Here is a 23,452-nt window from a genome sequence, read left to right as displayed (position 1 = left end):
CGGTTTTTGTAGAGATAGTCAAGTGTATCCTATTATCTGTACTTAAAAAGTTCTTATCTGTAACTGCTTCTACCTGCTTGATTTTAATGCTTTTAAATAAATTTCCAGTTTGCTTATAAATGTTCTGAGTCTTAGTTCTTGATATTTAATTAACTAAGTTAGCTTGCTTGATTATAACTTTCTCCAAATTAATAGCTCTTTATAATATATGTTTCTCTAAGCCAGAGAGGAATATATATTATTGGTGGAGTTCCATCCATTTAATCATAATTTTTATAACAGTATGAACAGTGATCTTCTCCAATCAGCTGGCTATGTATTTTCCTTCCAAATTTGTTGACACAGTCGAGTGAGGGCCATGATAGCACTTTCTGAGCCTTTTATTTATTCAATTGGAATACCGTTGATACCAGGTGACTTGTTTTTCAATAAAGCTTTAATCGCTGCTATGACTTCTTCTTTTAAAATATCTGGTTCTTCCTCAACTTCAGTTTCCAGTTCAATTTCCCCAATGTTATTCTTATTGCCTTATTTGTATAAATTTTCTGTATATTCTTTCCATCTCTTTTTAATGCTTTCTGGATTGCAAGTTGTATATGCATGTTATTGACCAAACAATGAGCATAGGTGTTCAATGGAATCGAGTGCAGGAGTTAACTTGTGTGAAGGCATAGATATAAAATGAATGGCAATGAGGCCATTACATATTCCACTGCAATGCACAGAAGGACACAGTGGTTTTTGATGCACACATCCCACAAGAAATTTTTCACCAGGTCCAGGGCAGTGTAGAAGAGTTGGTTGAGAGAATTTCATACCCTTTTTTCGATTTAAAATGCCTATGTTTTTTTTCTCCAGCCAGAATAGTACCGTATCTGTAACTTAAAATACAGATGAGAGATAACAGCAATAACATGAGTATCTGGATAAAAATGAAAGTACCAGTGCACATCTGTAGCTGCTGTCCTGAAAATATTAGCCATTTAAAAATTTCATATGCAAGAAGTTTCTGCAAGGCTACTAGTTATGTGCAGAACAATAATCACAGATGTGTGCTGACACCTTCAGTTTCTTTGGAAATGCGGACAAGAAGCTACACTTAACACTGACCTTTGTATGCACATACCTGACAGGCATCCATCAATTAGTGCACAATTCCTGCACGCATAAAATTTGCATAACATTAGCTTTCTGCATGGCACAGTTTTGAGCTAGCAGTAGAAACCACACAGCTCTACTGGTTGGCTTTCTGCATTGACCTCACATTGAGATAGCCAGGGCTCACAGTCACCCTAACCCCCCCCCCCCACACACACACACTTTACATAGATTCTGCACTCCACCAGAAACAGGGGGTGGTAAGAAGCAGTACAGTACTTCTTCCACTATAGCCACAAGTCTGCAGCCTGCACATGTGGATCAGGCATGCCACAACTGTCACCTACTGTTCAACTCTACAAATGCATGAGACCACTGCAGAACTCACATCAGTGAAATACTTAAAAAGTGCTTCCCAGAGTGCCTTAGACTCAGAGAAGTCCATGCACAAAAAAAAATCGTGCAAAGATATATATATATATATATATATATATATATTTTATTTTAAATTAATGGATTTCAGAATTAGAGCAGCTCCCACTGCACAAATCCCTATCAATACAGGACACTGAAATGAACTGGAGGAGCACACGCCCAGAGACTCTGCCCTTGCCAGGAAACAATAGAAAAGCTCCACAAGATTTTCTTGTGACCAGCACCCAAGATTCAGAGCTGTACAGTACAGACAAGTAGCATGATGCTCCCCTCTGAGGACTCCTTCAGATAACTTTATTGGCATGACAATTCTACATATCTTTGCCATAGTAAGCCATAAAGTGATGAAAACAAACGTTAATAATAAAATAATAACTGTAAAATACACAAATCTCAGGATGCAGAGCGGGCGGGCGGAATAATGCAGCGGTGAAAGCACAATGCAGCACCGCTTTACTTACCAAACAATGTAAGAGGCAGGGCCATCCTAAAGAAGCAAGTTCAAAAATCCGCAGACAGCGCGAAGTGTCCTGGCATGGGGTCAGCAGCTCCCCTCAGAAAAGGCTGAAACAAAGCAAAGACAAACTGTCACTAAAAAAAACAAACCCCCAAAGCTCGGTCTGAACGGAGCCTTTTATACAATACATACGTGGGTTTAAAAAAAATTAAAAAATTGTAAGAATAACTCTCGCTGCATGAAAGGGACGGAACTGAGTCGGCGTGACGTCACAAAAGAAACCCAAATAACGAAAAGAGATCTTTCGCGCGATGGGAAACGGCAGCTTCGGGGACTCGCTCTGTGCTGTAGCCGGCTGCTCAGTCACAGCACATCCTTTAGGCTCGCGGGCACCATCTTGCTTCATTCACCACATGACCAGAGCAAGAGCAAGATCAGGAGTGCTCATGGCTTCTCCTCCCACTACTGCTGCAGCTACCTCCGGGGGGGGGGGGGGGGGGCAGCTGATGGCTCCACGCGTTGCCTTGGCGACAGGCGATTCACTTTGCCCTCTTTCAGCTTCCTTGACTCCTCTTAGGAAGATACCTGCTGAGCACAGGCAAGCTTTCAAAATCTACTGGCATGCATGCATTGGTAAGGTTTCTTTGTATAATTTTCGATGGCAGGGCCAATGCAAGAGCATAAGGCACTCTAGGGGACCCTTCAAACTCCCCCCCTCCCAAAAAAAAAAAAAAAAAAAAAATTTCAGATCCCTAGCCCCTCAGCTTTCTCCTTCAAGATTTTGATAATTAAACTACATCATGATCACCTCATATTAACCACATATTAAACTGAGGGTTCTTTGAATTATGTGGCTGTTGGCATTTCACTGTTTTGGTTAGACTGCAGTTGACTTTTTGCTGTCCCTCTTGAAGCTGCTGCTCTAGGCAACCACCTAGTCTTGCCTAACGGTTGAGCCAGATTGTTTGGTGTACTTGCTAGTTTTCCACTCAGCACATTCTATAATGGGAAAAATAGACTAGAGAACCATTTATAAACACATATAACTTAAGTTTAAAATGTCCAAATCTCCTCTCCGAGGTATTAAGGAAAATGCATGGTACTGGTACATTTGGCCCTTTCCAAATGAGGTGTTTCTATGTTTTCAGCCGCAACTTACTGCTTCAGCTAGCATTTTCAGAACATCAAGCACAAGTCCCTGAAAAGTTCCAAACTCTGAAATTCCTTGATAGTTAACTTCACGTCAGTCTTCACGAGGGAGAATACAACCAACATTCCGGAACCCGAGGAAATCGTAATAGGAGACCAAAATGATAAGCTGGTCAATTTAAAGGTAAGCCAAGAGGATGTACTCAAGCAGATAGACAGACTAAAAAGCGACAAATCGCCAGGTCCGGACGGCATTCACCCAAGGGTACTCAAGGAACTAAAAAACGAAATAGCGGAGCCACTCCGACAAATATGCAACCTATCCCTAAAAACCGGAGAGATCCCGGAGGACTGGAAAATAGCAAATGTCACGCCCATCTTCAAGAAGGGCTCAAGGGGCGACCCAGGAAACTACAGGCCGGTGAGCCTGACCTCAGTCCCGGGAAAGATGATGGAGGCACTGATTAAGGACAGCATCTGTGAATATATCGAAAACAATGTGCAGCTAAAACTGAGTCAGCATGGCTTCTGCAAGGGTAGGTCTTGCCTCACAAACTTATTGTACTTCTTTGAGGGGGTGAACAGCCAGGTGGATAATGGGGAATCTATAGATATCATTTACCTCGACTTCCAAAAAGCCTTCGACAAGGTACCACACGAGAGACTGCTCAAAAAGATATGGAACCACGGGGTGCAAGGGGAGGTCCACCGATGGATCAAAAACTGGCTGGCAAACAGGAAACAGAGGGTTGGCGTAAAAGGCCACTACTCGGACTGGAAAGGGGTCACGAGTTCCACAGGGGTCGGTGCTGGGACCGCTCCTGTTCAATATCTACATAAACGACCTAGAAGTGGGAACCAAGTGTGAGGTCATAAAATTTGCAGATGACACCAAACTATACAGCAGGGCTCAAACGAGGGAAGACTGCGAAGATCTCCAAAAGGATCTAACGCAGCTGGAAAAGTGGGCCGAAAAATGGCAAATGAGCTTCAACGTAGGGAAATGCAAGGTCATGCACGTGGGGAAAAAGAACCCGATGTTCACTTACAAAATGGGGGGAACACCACTAGGGGTCAGTAACCTGGAGAGAGACCTGGGAGTGATGGTAGACGCAACACTGAAGGCATCGGCGCAGTGCGCCACGGCCTCAAGGAAAGCTAACAGAATGTTGGGTATCATTAAGAAGGGTATCACAACCAGGACGAGGGAAGTCATCATGCCACTGTATCGTGCAATGGTGCGGCCGCATCTGGAGTACTGTGTCCAGTACTGGTCGCCGCACCTCAAGAAGGACATGGCGGTACTAGAAGGAGTACAGAGAAGAGCGACTAAACTGATAAAGGGAATGGAAAATCTCCCATATACCGACAGATTAAAGCAGGTAGGACTTTTCTCCCTGGAAAAGCAGAGACTTAGAGGAGACATGATAGAAACCTTCAAGATCCTGAAAGGCATAGAAAAAGTAGACAGGGACAGATTTTTCAAATTAAGGGGCACCACAAGTACAAGGGGGCACTCGGAGAAACTGAAAGGGGACAGGTTTAGAACAAATGCTAGGAAGTTCTTCTTCACTCAGAGGGTGGTGGATACATGGAACGCGCTTCCAGAGGCTGTGGTAGACAGGAACACATTAAATGGTTTCAAAGAAGGTTTGGATAGATTCCTAGAAGAAAAAGGGATTGAAGGGTATAGATAGATATAGACCACTGCTCAGGCAATGGGCTTGATGGGCCACCGCGGGAGCGGACCGCTGAGCAGGATGGACCTCTGGTCTGCCTCAGCGGAGGCAACTTCTTATGTTCTTAACTGTCTGTTCAGGGTTCACAGGTTAAGTCAAGACTTCTCAAATCTGTCCTAATGACAAACCAGTTAGGTTTCAAGGAGACCCTTAATAAATATATGATATAAATCTGCAATATTGGATCTCCATTGTATTAAAATCCATCTTATGTATACAGTATTGATTGTGGATCGTCTAAAAACATAATCAGGTGTGGGGGCACCAGAAGGGCAATTGCTGTCCAAATCAGCCCTCCCTCTTCTCTGTCAAGATTGCTTATTTGCAAATAAGCATTGCCTTACTGGGACAGAGCGATGGTCCATCAAGCCCATTAGCCTGTTTCCAACAGTGACCAATCTAGGTCACACAAATACCTGCTGGCAAGATTCCCCAAAGAGTAAAACAACTTTGTGCAGATTTTAAGCTAATTATCTCAGGAATAAGCAATGGATTTTCCCAAGTCCATCTTAGCTTATGAACTTTTCTTTGAAGAACCTGTGCCATCAGCTATTGCCTAAGTCACTAAACATAATACACTACCCCCTCCCTATTCGCGGTTTCGACACTCGCGATTTCACATATTCGTGATTTTTTTGGGGGGAGGGGGAACCCGCCCCATAGTTTAGCATGTTCCCGCCTCTCTCCAGCCTTCCTCCCGGCCTTACCTGGTGGTCTAGCGGGCTTTCGGGGCAGGAGCGATCTTCCTACGCTCCTGCCCCATGTAGATCACCAATAGGAAATGGCTGTTCAATAGGAAATGGCTGCCGCCGTAGTCTCGAGAGACTACAGGAATTCACGGCAGTCATTTCCTATTGGTGATCTGTACGGGGCAGGAGCGTAGGAAGATCACTCCTGCCCCAAAAGCCTGCTAGACCACCAGGTAAGGCCGGGATGCCAGGGGAAAAGTGGGAGGGAGGCAGGAGTAGGTCAGAGCCAGACGAGAAGATATTCGTGGTTTTTCTCCATTCGCGGTCTGTCTCTGCCCCTATCCCCCGCGAATGCCGAGGAAGAAGTGTACAAATATGTGTGATGCATTTATCTCAACGCTAACATATTCACAACAAGGCCCTTACATAGGAAAACACAAGTACAAATTTAAATAAATGTAGACAAAAATCAAACTTAAACCTCAAGAAGCCATATGCAGTTCAACATCAGAGAAAGATAAACGGCACTCTACACTTTGAAAAATAAAAAGAAAGCAGTGTAAATTTACAGTAAAACTGCATTTTCTGTTCATGAAATTAAAAATACAATTATTTTTTTTTCTACTTTTGTTATCTGGCTATTTCATTCATGTTTATCCCAGTTTCTGCTTTCTTCTGTCTTTTCTTCATTTTCTTTCAGGGTCTTCGGTCTATCTGCCTTTTCTCTCCTTCACTTCCTCTCCTGCAGCCATCTCTGACTTTAAGCTTTTCCTTTCAGTTTTCCTCCATTTATTTGTCTGCATCTCTATCTACTTCTATTTACAGCTTTCCATTTCTCTCATCCTATTATTCTCCAGGTTGGTTTGTTTGTTATTGTTGTTGTTTTGCTAACTCTTCCCTCTCCTCCCCTTCCCCTTTATTTTCAGTCTTCTAACCAGTTTCTACTGTCTTGTCCCTTCCATCCAGCATATCTTCTCCCCTCTTTCCTCCAGCACCTCATGTCTCTCCCTCCACCTCCATCCAAGATCTCTCTCCATCTCTTTCCTTTTGCCACTTCCAGCACTACCTACCTGGGGCTTTGGCTATGGAAAATGGAGTCACAGGTCTGGACCAGGCCTAAAATGTGAGGCAGGCAGCTGATTCCTCTCGCCAGCTGCTGTGGCGGTTGTCCATGCTGTTTGCCGGCTACCGGGAGGAAGGGGGAGTGAGGAGTCAGCAATGTATCTGGATTGCGAAGAGCCCTGCCTTCGGTCCTAGTCCTGCTAAACCAGCTGGCAATGAAGAAGCAGACGCTACGGGGGCCTTCCCTCTTGCCAAGTCACTATAGGTTCTGCCAATCTTGATCCCATCTCTCAAAATCAGGAAGTAACTAGAGGGGGGCTGGATCGAGACCAGCAGAGCCTCTGACATTGATCTTTCTGTGTCCTCTTTGTTCTCTATTTCTCCCACCTGGTTTTTTTTTTTAATCTACCTATAACTAGAGTTTTTCTCCTTCTCCCTAGTTCTCAGCCTCCTTTTTTTTCCCCACTTATCACATACTTACCAGTTTTCTATTTCATACATTTGCCTGCCTAGTCCTCACAATCCCACCTTGTCTCTTTATTTCTTTGCCAATCTCATATTTATCCCTCTTTCAATTCCCCCATTTCTAAACTCTGCACTTATCTCCTCTTCCGTTTCATCTATTTTTGCTTCTCTTCCCCTCACCAACCCCAGCTCTCTCCCTGTCACTCATTCCCTCTCCACCTTCAGTCCCTTTTCTATGTCTTACTCCCTTATCCATGCTCTCATTTCTCTTTTTACTTTTGCCATTTCTACCCTGCTCTCTCCTATTTCAAAGATTTGTTTATTTATTTTTTTGCCCTCTTCATGACCCTCTCTATCGCTCTCCCAATCTTCTGGATGTATTCCTCCATGTGTTCCCCTATATCTTCTCCTCCCCTTCTCCTGCATCTGCCTGCCTACTATCTTCTGCAATATTCACTTACCCCACCTTTTCTCCTTACTCTCAGCATCCATCACCTTCTCCTGCATATGGTCTTGCATCGCTCTCCTCCCCCTGTACCTGTGCCCCTCACTCCACAAGCATCATCCCTCTTCTTTGAACAAGTCCTCAACATTTTCCAAAATCGGGTCCTTTCTTCAATCCCAGCCCCAGCATAAGACCCGTCTGAAAGTTCCTAGCCTTCTTCTCTCACCTGTCCCTCTTATTAGCCCTTAGCTTATTCTCCCAGCCCAAGCCCTTTTCTTCTAGCCCAGGGATAGGCAATTCAGTCCTCGAGAGCCGGAGCCAGGTCAGGTTTTCAGGATATCCACAATGAATATGTATGAGATGGATTTGCATGCACTGCCTCCTTGAGATGCAAATCTATCTCATGCATATTTATTGTGGATATCCTGAAAACCTGACCTGGCTCCGGCTCTCGAGAACCGGAATTGCCTACCCCTGTCCTAGCCTAAACATCAGACCCATCTTTCTTGTCTATTTAGACTCTATCCACAGTTGTACTTTATTAAAAGCACAACAGTTACCTCAGCCTTTACCTCGTACCATAACCTTTCCATTGAGATATTCTAACTTCAGTATTCTGCCAGTATCTATTGAAGATACCTTACTTCAAATCACGTGCTTCTGAGTGACTACAGGCTCTCTCCCAAGATCTTGTTTAAAAGCTGTTCGATCTCTTTTGTGAATGTCAGTACTAGCTGTCTGGTTCCACCCTGTTAAAGGTGGAGCCCATTCTTTCAGAATAAGCTCTCTCTTCCCCAAGTCTAAATTCATTTTTCCTGCACTATTCTCTTATCCATGTATTTAGATTTCAGAGCTCTGCCTGCTACCAGTTCTACTTTATTCTCTTTTTGTAGCATGCCAGGCAGCCTCAGCTGCTAATTCTTGTACTACAGTTCTGCCCTATCACAAGCCTTCTTTCAGTCCATTACAGTACTAACTTTAGCCACCTGGAGGAGTAGCCTAGTGGTTGGAGCAGCTGTCTCAGCACCCCGAGGTCACGAGTTCAATCCCCAGGTACAAAATAAATACTTGTCTAAAATATGCAAATTGATTTGATTGTAACCAATCAAAACAAAGCAGTATATCAAGTCCCATCCCCTTTACTCCCTGGGGAGAGTATTCTCTATATTTATCAATCTTTTCATGGGAAAAAATATTTCTGGATTTTGCTCCTGAGTCTATGTTCATTGCCCTTGGAATCTCATCACATGCAATCTGTAAAAATACAAAATTAAAAAGAGCATAACCTTTCTCTTCATGGCCTTTACTAGTTAATATCCTAATTGGATCATAGAACCTTCTCCCAATTTGTGAGTGATGAAATTACTGAGTGTGGAAGACAGAGTAGTTGACAGGTATGTCAAGGTTCATGAGGCACTCTTGAGAAGTATGTGTAGCTGTAAAACACTCATTTGTGTTTAGATCAGAATTCCAACATATGCTGTGAGAATTTGGGAAGAGAGAATTTTAACAAAGCAGTGATCTCTACAAAATGGAAATTTCCTTGGGTGATCTAATCCTTCACATTAGCATTTTCAGTAGATTCCCACTGATTCTCTGTATGGACTGACAAAGTATTACTATATTTATTTCATCCTACTGCATCACATTTGCAGTTGGGAATAGATCGTTGGAAAGTCTGCCATCTTTAATCTCCCAAAGGAACACGGTAGACCTTTAATGACTAGAAAGATGCTTGCCTCTTCTTTAAGGATGAAAGCTTAGCAAATAAGCAATGTTTTATATATCTCAACAATCGAGGATATTACATTTGAGAGGAAAGGCTAAGAAAGTTGCTTGGCCCACTACAGAAAATTACTCAGAAGATAATATCTATTGTAAATGTCTTTGTACCACACCTGTCTCTTCATACTGACTGAATACTGAAGTAAAACAGATTTTAAAGTTATATAACATTTGTTACAAAAAATTCCAGGGCATCCACATTCTATTTTTATAGATAAGTAGGGGTAATTCAATAAATAAGGCTTTGTTGGATTCTGACAAAGAGATTATGCTGTTGCAATTAGACCTTATATCTGCATTTCCCTCTGTTGACCACTTGCTTTTATTGTCATGTCTGTATGACCCTGGACTTTAAGGTGTTCCAATGAATTGGTTCAGATCCTACTTTTCTGATTGCACATTTGACGTTAAAATGGGGGGATCAATATGTTATTTTGGAAATCATTTTGGTCCCTGTTTTGTTTTGACTCCATTTGCCAATCTTGTTCAGAACCCTTTTTTTTCTGCATAAACACATATATTCAGACAATGTCCAGATTTCAATAACTCATGGCTCTTGAGACTTGGAATATTATGTTTGGTTAATTCCTCTCATTCAAAGATGTTGGTCTGGATGTCTAAAATTAAGTTAAAGAGAGAGGTTCTGTGGTTCCTCACCCCCTTTTGTTCCTTCTGAACATCACATTCCTGTCAAAATTAATACTACTGCATGTTCTTTTGGAATTGATTTTGATAATTTCCTTTCATTTTCCACTTACTTTACATTTGCTACTTGACAAGTTTTCTGTGCCCTTCATCAGATCTTATCCAATAGGCCAATTATAGATTTAAAAGCTACACAGGCTTTGATGCATTCTTTAGTTCTCAACCAGTTGGATCATTGGTTTATCTGAATATGCATTATATTGGATTCAGCTTCTTCAAAATACAGTGGTTTATTTGCTTTATGGGGCTTGACAATATGACTGTTATGCCATTGCTAGTTGACCAGTACTGGCTGCCAGCTGAAAGTAGGTTGACCAGGTTACTCATTCCAGAAGGGAGACTTTTTGGCCAGTCCTGGTTTTAAAATTACATCCCAAAGCAATTTAGTATTAGTAGTCCATGATTCTATCCATTGAAATCAGTGTTGCAGGTCCCATAATTCACCAGGATGAGGTTGGCAGAAATCCAGGACTGGCCAAAAAGTCTCCCTTCTGGAATGGGTAACCTGGTCACACTAGCTGAAAGCAGAATCCACTTTAAAGTTCTAGTCCATAAGGCTTATTACAGGGGCCAACCACCCTATTTAGTACAATTACTTGTTCTATATTGTCCACTCTAGTAATATTCATTTATAAACCATTCCAACATGCAGAGTTGGGTTAGAAACCTATCATGATATGGCCTTCTCTGATTGGCCCCAAAACTATGGAACCAACTACTGATTTTTCTGCATTCAGACCCTTCATTAATTTGCTTTAAATTTAGCCTTAGGACTTGGCTTTTTAAACAGATCTATTCTACATAAAATTTTTTTTTTAAAGTTTAGTAACTTGAAGGCATTCCTGATGTGTCACACAAGTGACTTTGAAAACTATCCTTCCTGTTTATGGAAAAAGTATTTCCAGTGACCACTAGATGGCATTAATTTCCAGGTAATATATAGAAAAACAACAAAAAACAAAGAAAATAAGGTAATTCCTTTTTTATTGGACTAACTCAATGCATTTTATGATGAGCTTTTGAAGGTAACCCTTCTTCAGATCAGAAATCATTTCCAGGAAACTCGGTAACAGAAATACTAGATTTCAATTCAATTCTTTTGGACATAAAAACAAATAATGCAGCTGCAGTGTTAGTTAATTTTGAATTAGGGGTTTGAAGAGATGAGTCTTTAGCATGCTCCTAAAGTTGTAATATGTATCCAGTTGGCGCAGCTATTGTGGGAGGTTTTTCCAAATTTTGGTGCCTTGGAATACAAAAGTGGTTTTGTATAACTTTTTTTAGCATACTCATAAAGAACATAAGAATTGCCACTGCTGGGTCAGACCAGCGATCCATCATGCCCAGCAGTCTGCTCACGCAGCGACCAACTACTGATTTTTCTGCATTCAGACCCTTCGTTAATTTGCTTTAAATCTAGCCTTAAGACTTGGCTTTTTAAACAAACCTATTCTACATAAATTATTTTTTTTTTAGTTTAGGAACCTGAAGGGAAGGGAAAGCTAACTTAAAGCATTGTGTCAATCTTGAGTTGAAGAAAGAGTTTGTAACAATGATGTCTGAAATTAATCCTATGGAATTTACCATAAATAGCTTTGTGGACCATGCAAGCCATTTTATATTGAATTCTCTTCTTTACAGGTATCTAGTGTAACTCCCTTAAGAGGGGGGTCACACTCTCGAATCAGTTTAGCTGGAACATTAGTCTGGCAGCCATATTCTAAAGTAGCTATAGTCTTCTATATTATTTTTCAGAAATACCGCATACAAGGAGTTGCAATAATTTAAGTAAGGGAGTAGGACTGCTTGTGCCACTCTCTTGAAGCTAGCCTGACTCAGAGCAGAACTGATTGCTATTAATTGTCTTAGTCTGTAGAAAGATTTTCTAACCAAGAAATTAATCTGGTCAGCAAAGGTAAGGTCTAAGTCTAAAATGACACCCAGAGCCTTTGATGTTCTCTCGAGTTTTTCTTCGGTTGGACAAGTTCCTGGAGGAAAAATCCATAGTCCTTTGTTGAGACAGTTTTAGGGGAAGCCACTGCTTGCCCTGGATCGGCTGTATGGAATGCTGCTTCTATTTGGGTTTTGCCAGATACTTGTGACTTTGATTGACCTCCTTGAAGACAGGATACTGGGCTAGATGGACTATTGGTCTGACCCAGTAAGGTTGTTCTTATGTTTTTATGCCAACATCAAATCTGTATAAGGTAAAGAGTTATAGTTTTCAAACCAGAGGACCTTAATCTTCAGTTTGTTGAGTTTGAGAAAGTTTTCCTTTGTCCATACACAGAGATTTTCAACAGCCCTTCCTATATATTGGGTTGTGGTCTCAAAGGCGTCTTTCATTGGACACAACAGGAAAATATTGTCTACATAGGAGAGTATGTGAATATAAGAAAAAAGAATAGCCTTACTGGGTCAGACCAATGATCCATCTAGCCCAGTAGCCCTTCCTCATGGTGGCCAATCCAGGTCACTAGTACCTGGCAAAAACCCAAAGAGTAGCAACATTCCATGCTACCAATTCAGGACAAGCAGTGGCTTCACTCATGTCTGTCTCAATAACACACTATGGACTTTTCCTCCTTGAAATTGTCCAAACCTTTCTTAAAACCAGCTAAGCTATCTGCTCTCACCACAGCCTCTGGCAATACATTCTAGAGTTTAACTAGTCTCTGAGTGAAAAAATATTTCCTCCTAAGTGGATTTGTGGGAGTGAGAATATCCTTCCTAATGCTCTGAGGTATATATTGAACAGGGATAGAGACAGCGGTAAGCCTTGCAGCATGCCATAAAAGGCTTTCTAGGCTTCAGATTTGTCATTACCCTTCTTTACTTCATATGTTCTGTTGGTCAGGAATTCTTCGATCCATTTCAATACCATATCTTGTATACATTACATTAGATATTTCTATTCCGCCATTGCCTTGCGGTTCAAGGCAGATTACAAAAGAATTACAAAAAAGGTATTACATGAAGAAGATATCTGATAATTTCTAGGGGAGATACGGAGTAGATGAGGTTGCTTTGGGGAATCGGTATGGTATTAGGGAGTAGTATTGGGAAGTGGGAAGGAGCTAGCTGTATTAAGTTGTTGCAGGAATTTCTTGAAAAGTAGAGTCCTTATTTCTTTTCTGAATGTTTTGTAGTCTGGGGTCATAATTAATAGATTGGAGATTTGGTTGTCGAGTTTTGCTGCTTGTGTAGCTAGGAGGCCATCATATAGGTTTTTTCTGTTTGACTTCTTTGATTGGAGGGTACATGAATGGAGTGTGGGTTTTCCTATGTCTAGTTGATGTAGTTTGGATGAGACGGTTGTTCAGGTAGATTGGGTTGTCGCTGTTTATGATTTTAAATAGTAGACAGTAGAATTTGAATAGTATTCTTGCCGGAATTGGAAGCCAGTGTGAGTTGAGGTATGCCTCTGTGAAGTGGTCATATTTCCTCAATGAATAGATAAGTCTTAATGCTGTGTTTTGGATTGTTTGTAGTTGTTTTATCATTGTTGCTGGGCAGGGGAGGTTAAGAATGTTGCAATAGTCTAAAAGACCTAGGACTAGTGATTGTACCAAGAACAGGAATTGTGTTCTATCAAAGAATTTTCGAACTTATCTTAAGTTTCTCATAACTGCGAATGATTTCTGTATTGTTATATTGATTTGTGGTTGCATGGTGTAGCATCTTTCTATTGTAATTCCTAGTAATTTTAGGGTGAGTTGAATGGGGTAGTTGATTGAGTTAATTTCTATATTGGTTATGGTTGGGGCTTTGCTATTTTCGAGGAGGATGAATTTTGTTTTGTCTGGGTTCAGCTTCAGTTTATGATCTCTCATCCCTGTTACTATCGTTTCTAGTGTTCGGTGTAGTGTGTCTTGTCACAGAGGGCTTTGGTTGATTAAAAGGTATGAGAATGGTGATGTCATCAGCATAGCTATATGAAGTTAGGCCTTGTTTGTCCAGGCAGGCGCCGAGGGAGGCAGTATAGAGATTGAAGAGAGTGAGGGATAGCGGGGATCCTTGAGGTACGCCGCAGGGGTTGGACCAAGGTTCTGATTTTTCTTTGTTCGACTTTACTCTGTAGGTTCTGGATTTGAGGAATCCTTCAAACCATGAGTATACCTTATCAGTGATACCTACTGTGTCCAAGATTTGCAGTAGAATGTTATGGTCAACCAGGTCAAATGCTGTGGTCAGATCCAGTTGTATGAGCAGCATTTTTTTTGCCTGTGCAGAGGTGTTGTCTAGCTGTGTCAACAAGGGAGCCTAATAGTATACCTAGTTCTCTTAGTCTAAAAAGTAAAAGAGAATGGTCCACTGCATCCAATGTAGCCGAGATGTCAAACTGTAGAAGTACAGATTGTGTGCCCCTGCTTAGGTAAGTTCTAGCAGTAATGATTCTGCACTATGCATGGATCGGAACTCATATTGCGAGTTATCGAATCCATCTATCTTGTTTAAGAAGTCAGTTGGAAGCTGACAAAGAACTCTAAACTAAACTAAACCTTGGGTTTGTATACCGCATCATCTCTACATTCGCAAAGCTTGACACGGTTAACAAGGGTTAGGGTAAAAGGAACTCCAGTGAAAGGAAAAGACAAAATGAAGAGAAAATTTAGGACAGAGTAACCAGAGAGAGGAAGAGTTACATTTTTGAAAATAACCAGGTTTTCAGATGTTTACGGAAGATTTGGAGGGAGCTCAGATTCCTAAGAGGGGAGGTAAGATTGTTCCAGAGCTCAGTGATTCTGAAAGGGAGGGAAGAACCTAGTTTTCCTACAAGGGAAACGCCTTTTTGAGAGGGAAAGGAAAGTTTCAGTTTTTGGGTAGATCTGGTGGAATTGGGGTTAGAGGAATTCCAAGAGAGAGGAATAAAAGGGGGGAGAATGCCATGTAGGATCTTGAAAGTAAGGCAGGCACATTTGAAGTGGACTCTGGAGATTATCGGGAGCCAGTGGAGCTTGGACAAAAGTGGTGAGACGTGGTCGAATTTGCTTTTTGCGAAGATAAGCTTAGCAGCGGCATTTTGAATCCGCTGGAGTCTTTGAAGGTTTTTCTTTGTTAGGCTTAGGTAGATAGAGTTGCAATAGTCCAGTCTGGAAAGGATGGTGGATTGGACAAGGACGGCAAAGTGTTTTTGATGGAAACAGGTTCTCACTTTCCTTAGCATGTGAAGGCTGAAGAAACATTTTTTTATTAGGGAGTTGAGGTGATCGTTGAAGGAAAGTGTAGAGTCAATGATGACTCCCAGAATTTTACTTGAGTATTCAAGATGCAGGGTGGGGCCAGAGGACAGTGGGATGGAGGTGGGCAGTTGGTCCAGTTTTGGGCCGAGCCAGAGAAGTTTTGTTTTGGATTCGTTCAGTTTCATCTGCACAGTGTGGGCCCAGGATTGAAGGTTCGATATACATGAGGATATTTTCTCAGAGAGGTTCCGGTCGGTCTCGAGGAGAACAAAGATGTCATCTGCGTAAGTGTAAATTGTTTCAAGTAGGGAGAGATGGAGGAGTTTAAGGGAGGACATGTAAATGTTGAAGAGGATAGGAGAGAGAGGTGAGCCTTGTGGGACTCCACATATCGGGTTCCAGGGGGAGGAAGAAGTGCCCTTCATGTTGACTGTGTAGGAGCGGGAGCGTAATAACTTCGAGAACCAGTCAAGGACTGTGGAGTTAATGCCTATCTCGGTGAGTTGATAAATTAGGATAAATTAGGATGGATGACATCAAAAGCTGCAGAGAGGTCGAATTGAAGAAGGATGGCGAACTTGTTGCGAGAATGGAGATGTTGAACTTTTGAGATTAAGGAGGTCAGAAGGGATTTGGTGCTGAAGTTGGGACGGAAGCCGTATTGGTAGGGTAGAAGAATGGTGAATTTTTCAAGTAGGAAGATAGTTGAGTAGATATGATGGATTCTAGCATCTTGGTAAGGAGAGGAATGTTTGCTATTGGACGGTAGCTGGATGGTGTGGAGGGGTCTAGATCAGGTTTTTTCAGTAGTGGGGTTAAGAGATATGACCCATTTCTGGGGAGAATAGACCCGAATGGAGGGCGGAATTTATGAGAATGGTAAGAGATGAGATGGCCTGAGGGGGAGTGTTCTCGTAAAGGTAGGCGGGGAATGGATCCAAGGTACAGTTGCAGGATTTCAATTTGAGGCAGAGGTTATGGACCAGGGATTCAGAAACTAGTTCGAAGGAAGACCAGGATCTGTCGGCTGGGATGGGGTAGGAGTCTATTGGGATAGGGTTGGGGTCGATTGGAATCAAAGATTTGTAGGAGATTGTAGGTGGGTAGGAGCGCCTCAAGGTGGAGACCTTATCGCTGAAGAACTTTGCTAGAGAATCAGCTGAGGGGGAGGAGGGGAGGATGGAGTCATTTTTGGAGGTTAAGGAACGCCAGATGTTAAATAATGTGCTACTCTGGTTGTTGGATTTGGAGATTTTGTCACCGTATAAGTTTTTCCTTGCTTTTTTTAGAACAGTATTGTAGAAATTAATATTGACCCTCCAGAAGTGTCTGTTTGTAGGGGATTTAGATTTTTTCCATTTTCGTTCCAGAGCTCGGCATTTCTGTTTCAGTTCTCTGTGGTATGGGAGGTACCAAGGGGCCTTACGGGAATAGGAGATGGTTTTAGTGGAGAGAGGGGCGAGGGAATGGAAGGTGGACTCGGAGAGGGCGACCCAGTTTTGCCAGTTAGTTTCTGGTTCTGCTGGTAGTTTAGCCAGCCATGGTATTCCAGCCATTGGTCTAAAGTTCTCTGCCTTGGTTAGGTCTGCTCCTGCAGTCTTAGAAATCTGGGTCAGTGCAATAGCTGAGAGGGATTTGGGATATAGACCCTGCTTCAAGCTCATATTTACAAAGTCGGTTAGCCAGTCCAGAAATGCGAAAGGGTATAGGCCAGCAAATGAGATGGGTAGATGTCTAGACATCTGTAATCTAGATTTAGGTATTTGAAACACCAGTTTTGAGTATCAACTTTGCAAATGACCTCGATAAATGTTGAAAAACACAGCTGAAGTATAATAAAGCAATTGAACTCTTATGTCCAAAAAAGATCCAAAAATATATATACAGGATTATGAATATAATTATTTCATAAACTTTTTTCTCATAATACAATTATTTAAAGTAAATGAAGTACTCAGACCCAAAAGCCTATTATATACGTGATCAAGAGGGTGTGAGGAACCATCATAGCACTTACATTGTTCCTTGATCACCACCAAATCATCACATATTTGATGCAAAAAAAGGCGACAAAGATGTAGGAGGTTTGAGCCATAAGATGTACAAGGAAAGACTGGAAGACCTGACTATGTATACTCTAGCGCAGGGGTGCCCACACTTTTTGGGCTTGCGAGCTACTTTTAAAATGATCTACCAACAATAAAATAAAAAAAAACACAAAGCACACTGTACGCAAAGAAAATGTTAATTATCATTTATATTCCACGGGTTTTCAAAGAGGTCAAGGCAATGTCACCTCAGGAACTATACAAAAATAGACAAATATACCCCCTCCCTTTTTACTAAACCGCGATAGTGGTTTTTAGTGAAGGGAGCTGCGCTGCTCTCGATGCTCATAGGCCCCCCCTGCGCTAAAAACTGCTAATGCGGTTTAGTAAATGGGGGCCATAGTACAAAATATAGATAACAGATATAAATTCTCAAAACGGACACATTTTGATCACTAAATTGAAAATAAAATCATTTTTCCTACCTTGTTGTCTAGTGATTTCATGAGTCTCTGGTTGCACTTTATTCTTCTGACTGTGCATCCAATATTTCTTCCCTTCTTTCAGCCTGCTGTATGCTTCCAGACCTCATTCCCTCTGCCAACTTTTTCTTCCTCTCTCCCTGCCCCTTCTCTTTCTTTCTTTCTTTGTCTCCCTGCCCCCCTTTCTTATTGTCTGTCTTTCTCTCTCCATGCCCCGTTTCTTTCTATCTTCCTGCCCCCCCTTTCTTTCTTTCTTACTTTCTGTCTCCCTGCCCCTCTTTCTTTGTCTTTCTCTCTCCATGCCCCTTTCTTTCTGTCTTCCTGTCCCCCCTTTCTTTCTTTTTCCCTTCTTTCTTTCTGTCTCCCTGCCTGCTCCCAAGCCACTGTCGCCGCCATCGGGGAACAAGCCTCCAAACCACCATCGCCGCCATCGGGGAACAGGCCTCCAAACCACCGCCGTCCCAAGCTCTCCCTGCTTCCCCACACAGAAGCATTGGACCGACCCGATTTCCTCTCCCCGACGTCATTTCTGAAGTCGGAAAAGAAGTTTTGGGCCAGCTAGGCAGCGATTGGGCAGATTGGCTGGACCATTCAGGTCTTTTATCTGCTGTCACTTACTAAGGGGCTCATAATCAAAACTTAAACACGTCTAAAAACCCACCCAAGCCAGCACTAGGATGATCTAAAAGACAGGTCGTCTAAGTGCTGATAATCAAACCAATTTTCTGGATGTGTCGCAGGACTTTTTAGACCTCTGAGCTAAAAGTGGCGTATCTGGAGGAATGGTTAGGGCAGTATTTTTTTTTTTTTAATTTATTCAATTTTTCTATACCATTCTCCCAGGGGAGTTCAGAACGGTTTACATGAATTTATTCAGGTACTCAAGCATTTTTCCCTGTCTGTCCAGGCGGGCTCACAATCTACCTAATGTACCTGGGGCAATGGGGGGATTAAGTGACTTGCCCAGGGTCACAAGGAGTAGCGTGGGTTTGAACCCACAACCCCAGGGTACTGAGGCTGTAGCTTTAACCACTGTGCCACACACTCCCCTATGTGGGTGGGATGGGGGCCACCCTCCTAGACTTAGTCGTCCTGCAGGGATAATCAAATGTTTTACTAGACATCCTGGATATTAGATGATATAAAAACATTATGTGCCAAAAAGGTATCCAAAGTGACCAGATAACTACTGCTGAGACAAATTAAAGACCCCCACACACTCCCTCCTGTGTTCACTGACTCTCTCACACACCCACAAAGATTGGAATAAAAAAGTAATACCTGTCTCCAGAACATCAGCACCTGGTATAGGAAAGCCTAGTAGAGCTGCACACAAGTGTCTTAAAAAGCCTGGGGGTAGACTAGTGAACCATAGAGAGGAGGACCCAGGCCCATAAGCCACTCTCACCACTACAGTTATGGTAGAACATGTGCATCCACCAACCCCCTCCCCCAACTACTACTGTACTGCCATATAGGTGCCACCTGCAGCCATAAGGGTTATTGGGGTTATAGAGAGGTGGGTATAGTGGGTTTTGGGGGAGTTCTGGTGAGATGTTTATGTGCCACCCTTTTTATGAAGTTCACAGCAGTGCCTTCTAAGGTGCCCCACTGCTCTGTTGTCATGTCTGGGTGGTCAGTCTATTACAAGATTGGCCCCTCCCACATTCAAATGGTCTTGTTCCGGACGTTTGGGACTTTTGATTGAAAATGTGGTATAAAGATGGACATTCTGGTAGTTTGAATGAATAGCCTGGACATCCAGATAGATGATTTTGGGAAAAAAAAATTAAAGACATATTTTTTTGAAAATGGGCATTTCCCACTGCCGACTTTGAGCGTCTAGCGTCATACGACCAAATCGGACTTAAGACGTTTGTTTTGATTATGCCCCTCCATGTTACCTACTTGCATAGTCCCTCATCTGAAGGTCATATAGTGGAACATTGGAAACAATTACAAGAATTTAGATTATATAGCAAAAAAATGGGTCTGCATGCTGATTTGGATACCTGCTTGTGCTTGGCTTTCATATGGAACTTTGGCATTCCATTTATTGTTTGTTTAAAATTTGATGCTTTATTTATTTATTATGTAGTACCACATAGTTTAAGTGGTATATGAAGTTTAATAAACAAACAAAAAACAATTTATTCCAAGTTTTTTTTAATGAGGGTGAATCAAAAATTAAAGTAGGTAACATGGAGGGGCATAATCAAAACAGAGCTAGCGAAATGCATTGCCTGTTGGATAGCTTGTCTACGTACAGTGCAGTGCTTGGCCTTTAGTCATGTGGTAGCAATGAAGTCAGAAAAATATGTATGTTCTATTGCAAGATTGCACCATCGAAGAACAATGTGTTGTAGGGTGTCAGGTCAAAAGCGCGCCGGGACAAAGGCGCGAGCAGACAACTGAGCACAGCGCGGAGGTGTGCGCCGAAGAAAAAGACTGTTTTTAGGGGCTACGACGGGGGGGGGCATGGGGGGGGAACCCCCCACTTTACTTAATACAGATCGTGCCGCGTTGTGGAGGGTTTGGGGGGTTGTAACCCCCCACATTTTACTGAAAACTTAACCTTTTCCCTGTTTTTAGGGAAAAAGTTATGTTTTCACTAAAATGTGGGGGGTTACAATCCCCCAAACCCCCCACAACGCTGCCGCGATCTGTATTAAGTAAAGTGGGGGGGGGGGGGCTCCCCAACAAAACCCCCCGTCGCAGCCCCTAAAAACAGTCTTTTTCTTCGGCGTGCGCCTCCATCTTGCGCTCAGTTGTCGGCACGCGCCTTTGTCTTGGAAGACAACACGGAACCGCGTTACTGTCTATTAACCGTGTTGTAGTGTGCTTTCTTTGGGCAGAGGGAGTGAAACCTGTGGAATTTCACCATCGGATATTGACTCAGTATGGACAAAGTACCATGAAGCGACAAAAGGTTTATGAGTGGGTAAAAAGGTTTAAAGTGGGAAGAACAGGTGTAACCGATGAAGGTTACATTGACAGGGTGGATGCCTTGATTAGAGAATGATGGATAATAATGTCTCAACTGTCTGCAGATTTGGATACACAATAGAATTTTTATTTGTATACCGCCAATACCTCCATGAAATTCACAGTAGTTTACAAAAGTAATTATGGTGATACAAATTAAAAACCAGTATTATAATATTTAGGAATTATTAGTAACAAATTCATGAAATAGATAGGTCTTTAGACCTTTTTTTGAAACATTTAGGGCTCCTTTTACGAAGCCGCGTTAGCTGCTTTATCGCACGCACCTTTTTATCGCGTGCTAGCTGAAAAACTACCGCCTGCTCAAGAGGAGGTGGTAGCACCTAGTGCGGAAGGACAATTAGCACACATTAAACCGCTAATGCGGCTTCGTAAAAGGAGCCCTTAAAATTAGATTGCTGGTTAATGTTAGTTGGTAATTCTTTCCACAATTTTGCTGCTTGATATGCCCATGTGGAGTTAAAAGTTCTACTGTATCTAATGTTCCTAATGACTGGATATCGAAAAGTATCATTGTTTCTTAGGTTCAAAGATGGATTACAGTGGTATCTCGGTTTACAAGTGCACCTGTTTGCGAGTGTTTTGTAAGACGAGCAAAACATTTGCAAAATCGGTGCCTTGGAAACTGAGCATGGCTCGATTTATGAACGCCCCCCCGCAATCCGGCACCCTCCCCCCCCCCGTGATCTAGCACCCTCCCCCTGCGATCGGGCACCCCCCCGCTGTGATTGGGCCCCCCCCCCCCGCTGCTTCTTACCCTCACCTGGGCACCGGCATGTCCTGTGCTTGGTTCCGGTGCCCGAAGATGAATGTGAACTCGCAGGCTTTGAGCATGCTCAGATGCTCATGACCCAGCAGAAGAGGAGGTTGATCTTCGGGCACCGGCACCAAGCACAGGACATGCCGGTGCCCAGATGAGGGTAAGAAGTGGCGGGGGGGGGGGGTGCCCAAGCACGTCGGGGGGAAGGGGGGTGCCGGATCGTGGTGGGGGGGTGCCGATCACGGGGGGGGGGGGGGGGGGCTGGATCGCGGGGGGGCCTTCGGGGGGAGCAATGCCGGTTCTCATGGGGGGGGGGGGGAACACATCAAAGCGAGTTTCCATTATTTCCTATGGGGAAACTCGCTTTGATAAACGAGCATTTTGGATTACAAGCATGCTCCTGGAATGGATTATGCTCGTAATCCAAGGTACCACTGTATTAGAAAATTTAACATGTGGCATATAGGGCTCCTTTTACTAAGGTGCGCTAGTGGTTTTAGCTCATGCAGGAAATTACTGTGCACTCGTGTTAAGGTCTAGCACGTGCGGCAATGTAGCATGTGCTATTCTGTGCGTTAAAGCCCTAATGCGGCTTAGTAAAAGGAGCCCATAATCAAGCATTTCTCCAAGCCGCATTTTAAATAGAATACAATAGAATTTATAAAGTATTCTCCCTTCTATAGGCAGCTAGTGTATTTCACGTAAATAAGGTGTAATCTTATCACTTTTTTTCAATCTGAAGATTAATCTAATGGCTGTATTCTGTAGCGTTTGGAGTTTAAAAAAAAAAAAAAAAAATTATAAATTTAGGGCAATCTAAAAAGGAGACAATAGTCCAGTTGAGACAAAATAATGATTGTACTAATAGGTGGAATTAATAATTATCTAAGTACTTTCTAATCCTTCTAAGTTTCCAGAAAATACCAAGAGTTTTTTTTTTTATTAACAAGTTGACCTGAGGTAATAGTGAAAGTTTGTGATCAAACTCCTAATATTCTTATTATTTTAGTCAGTGGATAATCCATTTTATTTATTATGGTTAATACTTTAGTTTCACAATTCATATTAGGATGATTTAATAAACATAATTTAGTTTTATCCTTATTCAATTTAAGTTGATGGTTCAACATCCAAATCTCTATCAACTTCATGCAATAATTTAGTTTTAATTTAATGTGATCTAACGAGTAGGAAAAAGGAATGAGAACAAGATCATCTGCATATATAAATGACTTGAATTTGGCTTTTTCCAGAACCCCCCCCCCCCCCCCAGAATGCAGGAAGATATTAAACAGGGTGGATGAAAGTGGGGAACATCATATGGAAGAGACCATTCTTTGGATATCATTTTGGACATTTTTATTTTTTAAGTTCTTTTTAAAAAGTTATTGAACCAATTTAGAATATTTCCAGATAAGCCAAGATCATCTAATATACTTAATATGACATGATCAACCAGGGGCCTGTTTTACAAAGCCGTGCTAGCGACTGCTGAGCGGTAACGGCCCTGAAGCCCATAGAGATTTAAAGGGCTTCGGGGCTGCTGCTGTGCGGCTTTGTAAAACAGGCAGGTCAAAGGCGCTCGAAAGATCAAATTGCAGTATTATTACTTTATAACCCTTTGAAATGCTGCTTCTTACAATATCCATTAGAGATCCCAGAATAGTTTCCATACTATGACACTTGCGGAATCCAGATTGATTACGATGGAGTATATTTAATTTTTCAGTGTAAGAATTTAATTGAGAATTTAAATAGTCCTTCCATAATTTTTACATAAAATGGAATTGATGCTACTGGTCTGTAGTTGGATGTTTGACTTATATTTTCCTGGGTGTCTTTTAATAATCTACTATAATAAAATGCTAAGCGCGCATGCGCACTCTTACCTGCGTGATCCCTGAACTGTGATCAGTAGGTCCGTGGCCGTCAGGAGTGCTAATG

General features: G+C 42.2%; 1 protein-coding gene across 1 annotated transcript in view; it reads right to left on the bottom strand.

Moving 5' to 3' along the window:
- Window positions 1-2,385, bottom strand: part of CHN1 (chimerin 1) — a 186,766-nt gene extending 184,381 nt beyond the window's left edge. Inside the window, exons 1-2 of the mRNA XM_033947246.1 lie at window positions 2,183-2,385; window positions 1,995-2,097 (exon numbers count right to left, since the gene is read on the bottom strand). Coding sequence (XP_033803137.1) covers window positions 1,995-2,019 — 25 coding nt within the window. The 5' untranslated portion in view covers window positions 2,020-2,097; window positions 2,183-2,385. The remainder of the gene's footprint in view (window positions 1-1,994; window positions 2,098-2,182) is intronic.
- Window positions 2,386-23,452: the final 21,067 nt, after the last annotated feature.

This window comes from Geotrypetes seraphini, chromosome 5, assembly GCF_902459505.1.
Source record: "Geotrypetes seraphini chromosome 5, aGeoSer1.1, whole genome shotgun sequence".
Classification (NCBI taxonomy): domain Eukaryota; kingdom Metazoa; phylum Chordata; class Amphibia; order Gymnophiona; family Dermophiidae; genus Geotrypetes; species Geotrypetes seraphini.
Note: the sequence above shows the minus strand (reverse complement) of the source record. Positions and strands in the feature narration are given on the sequence as shown.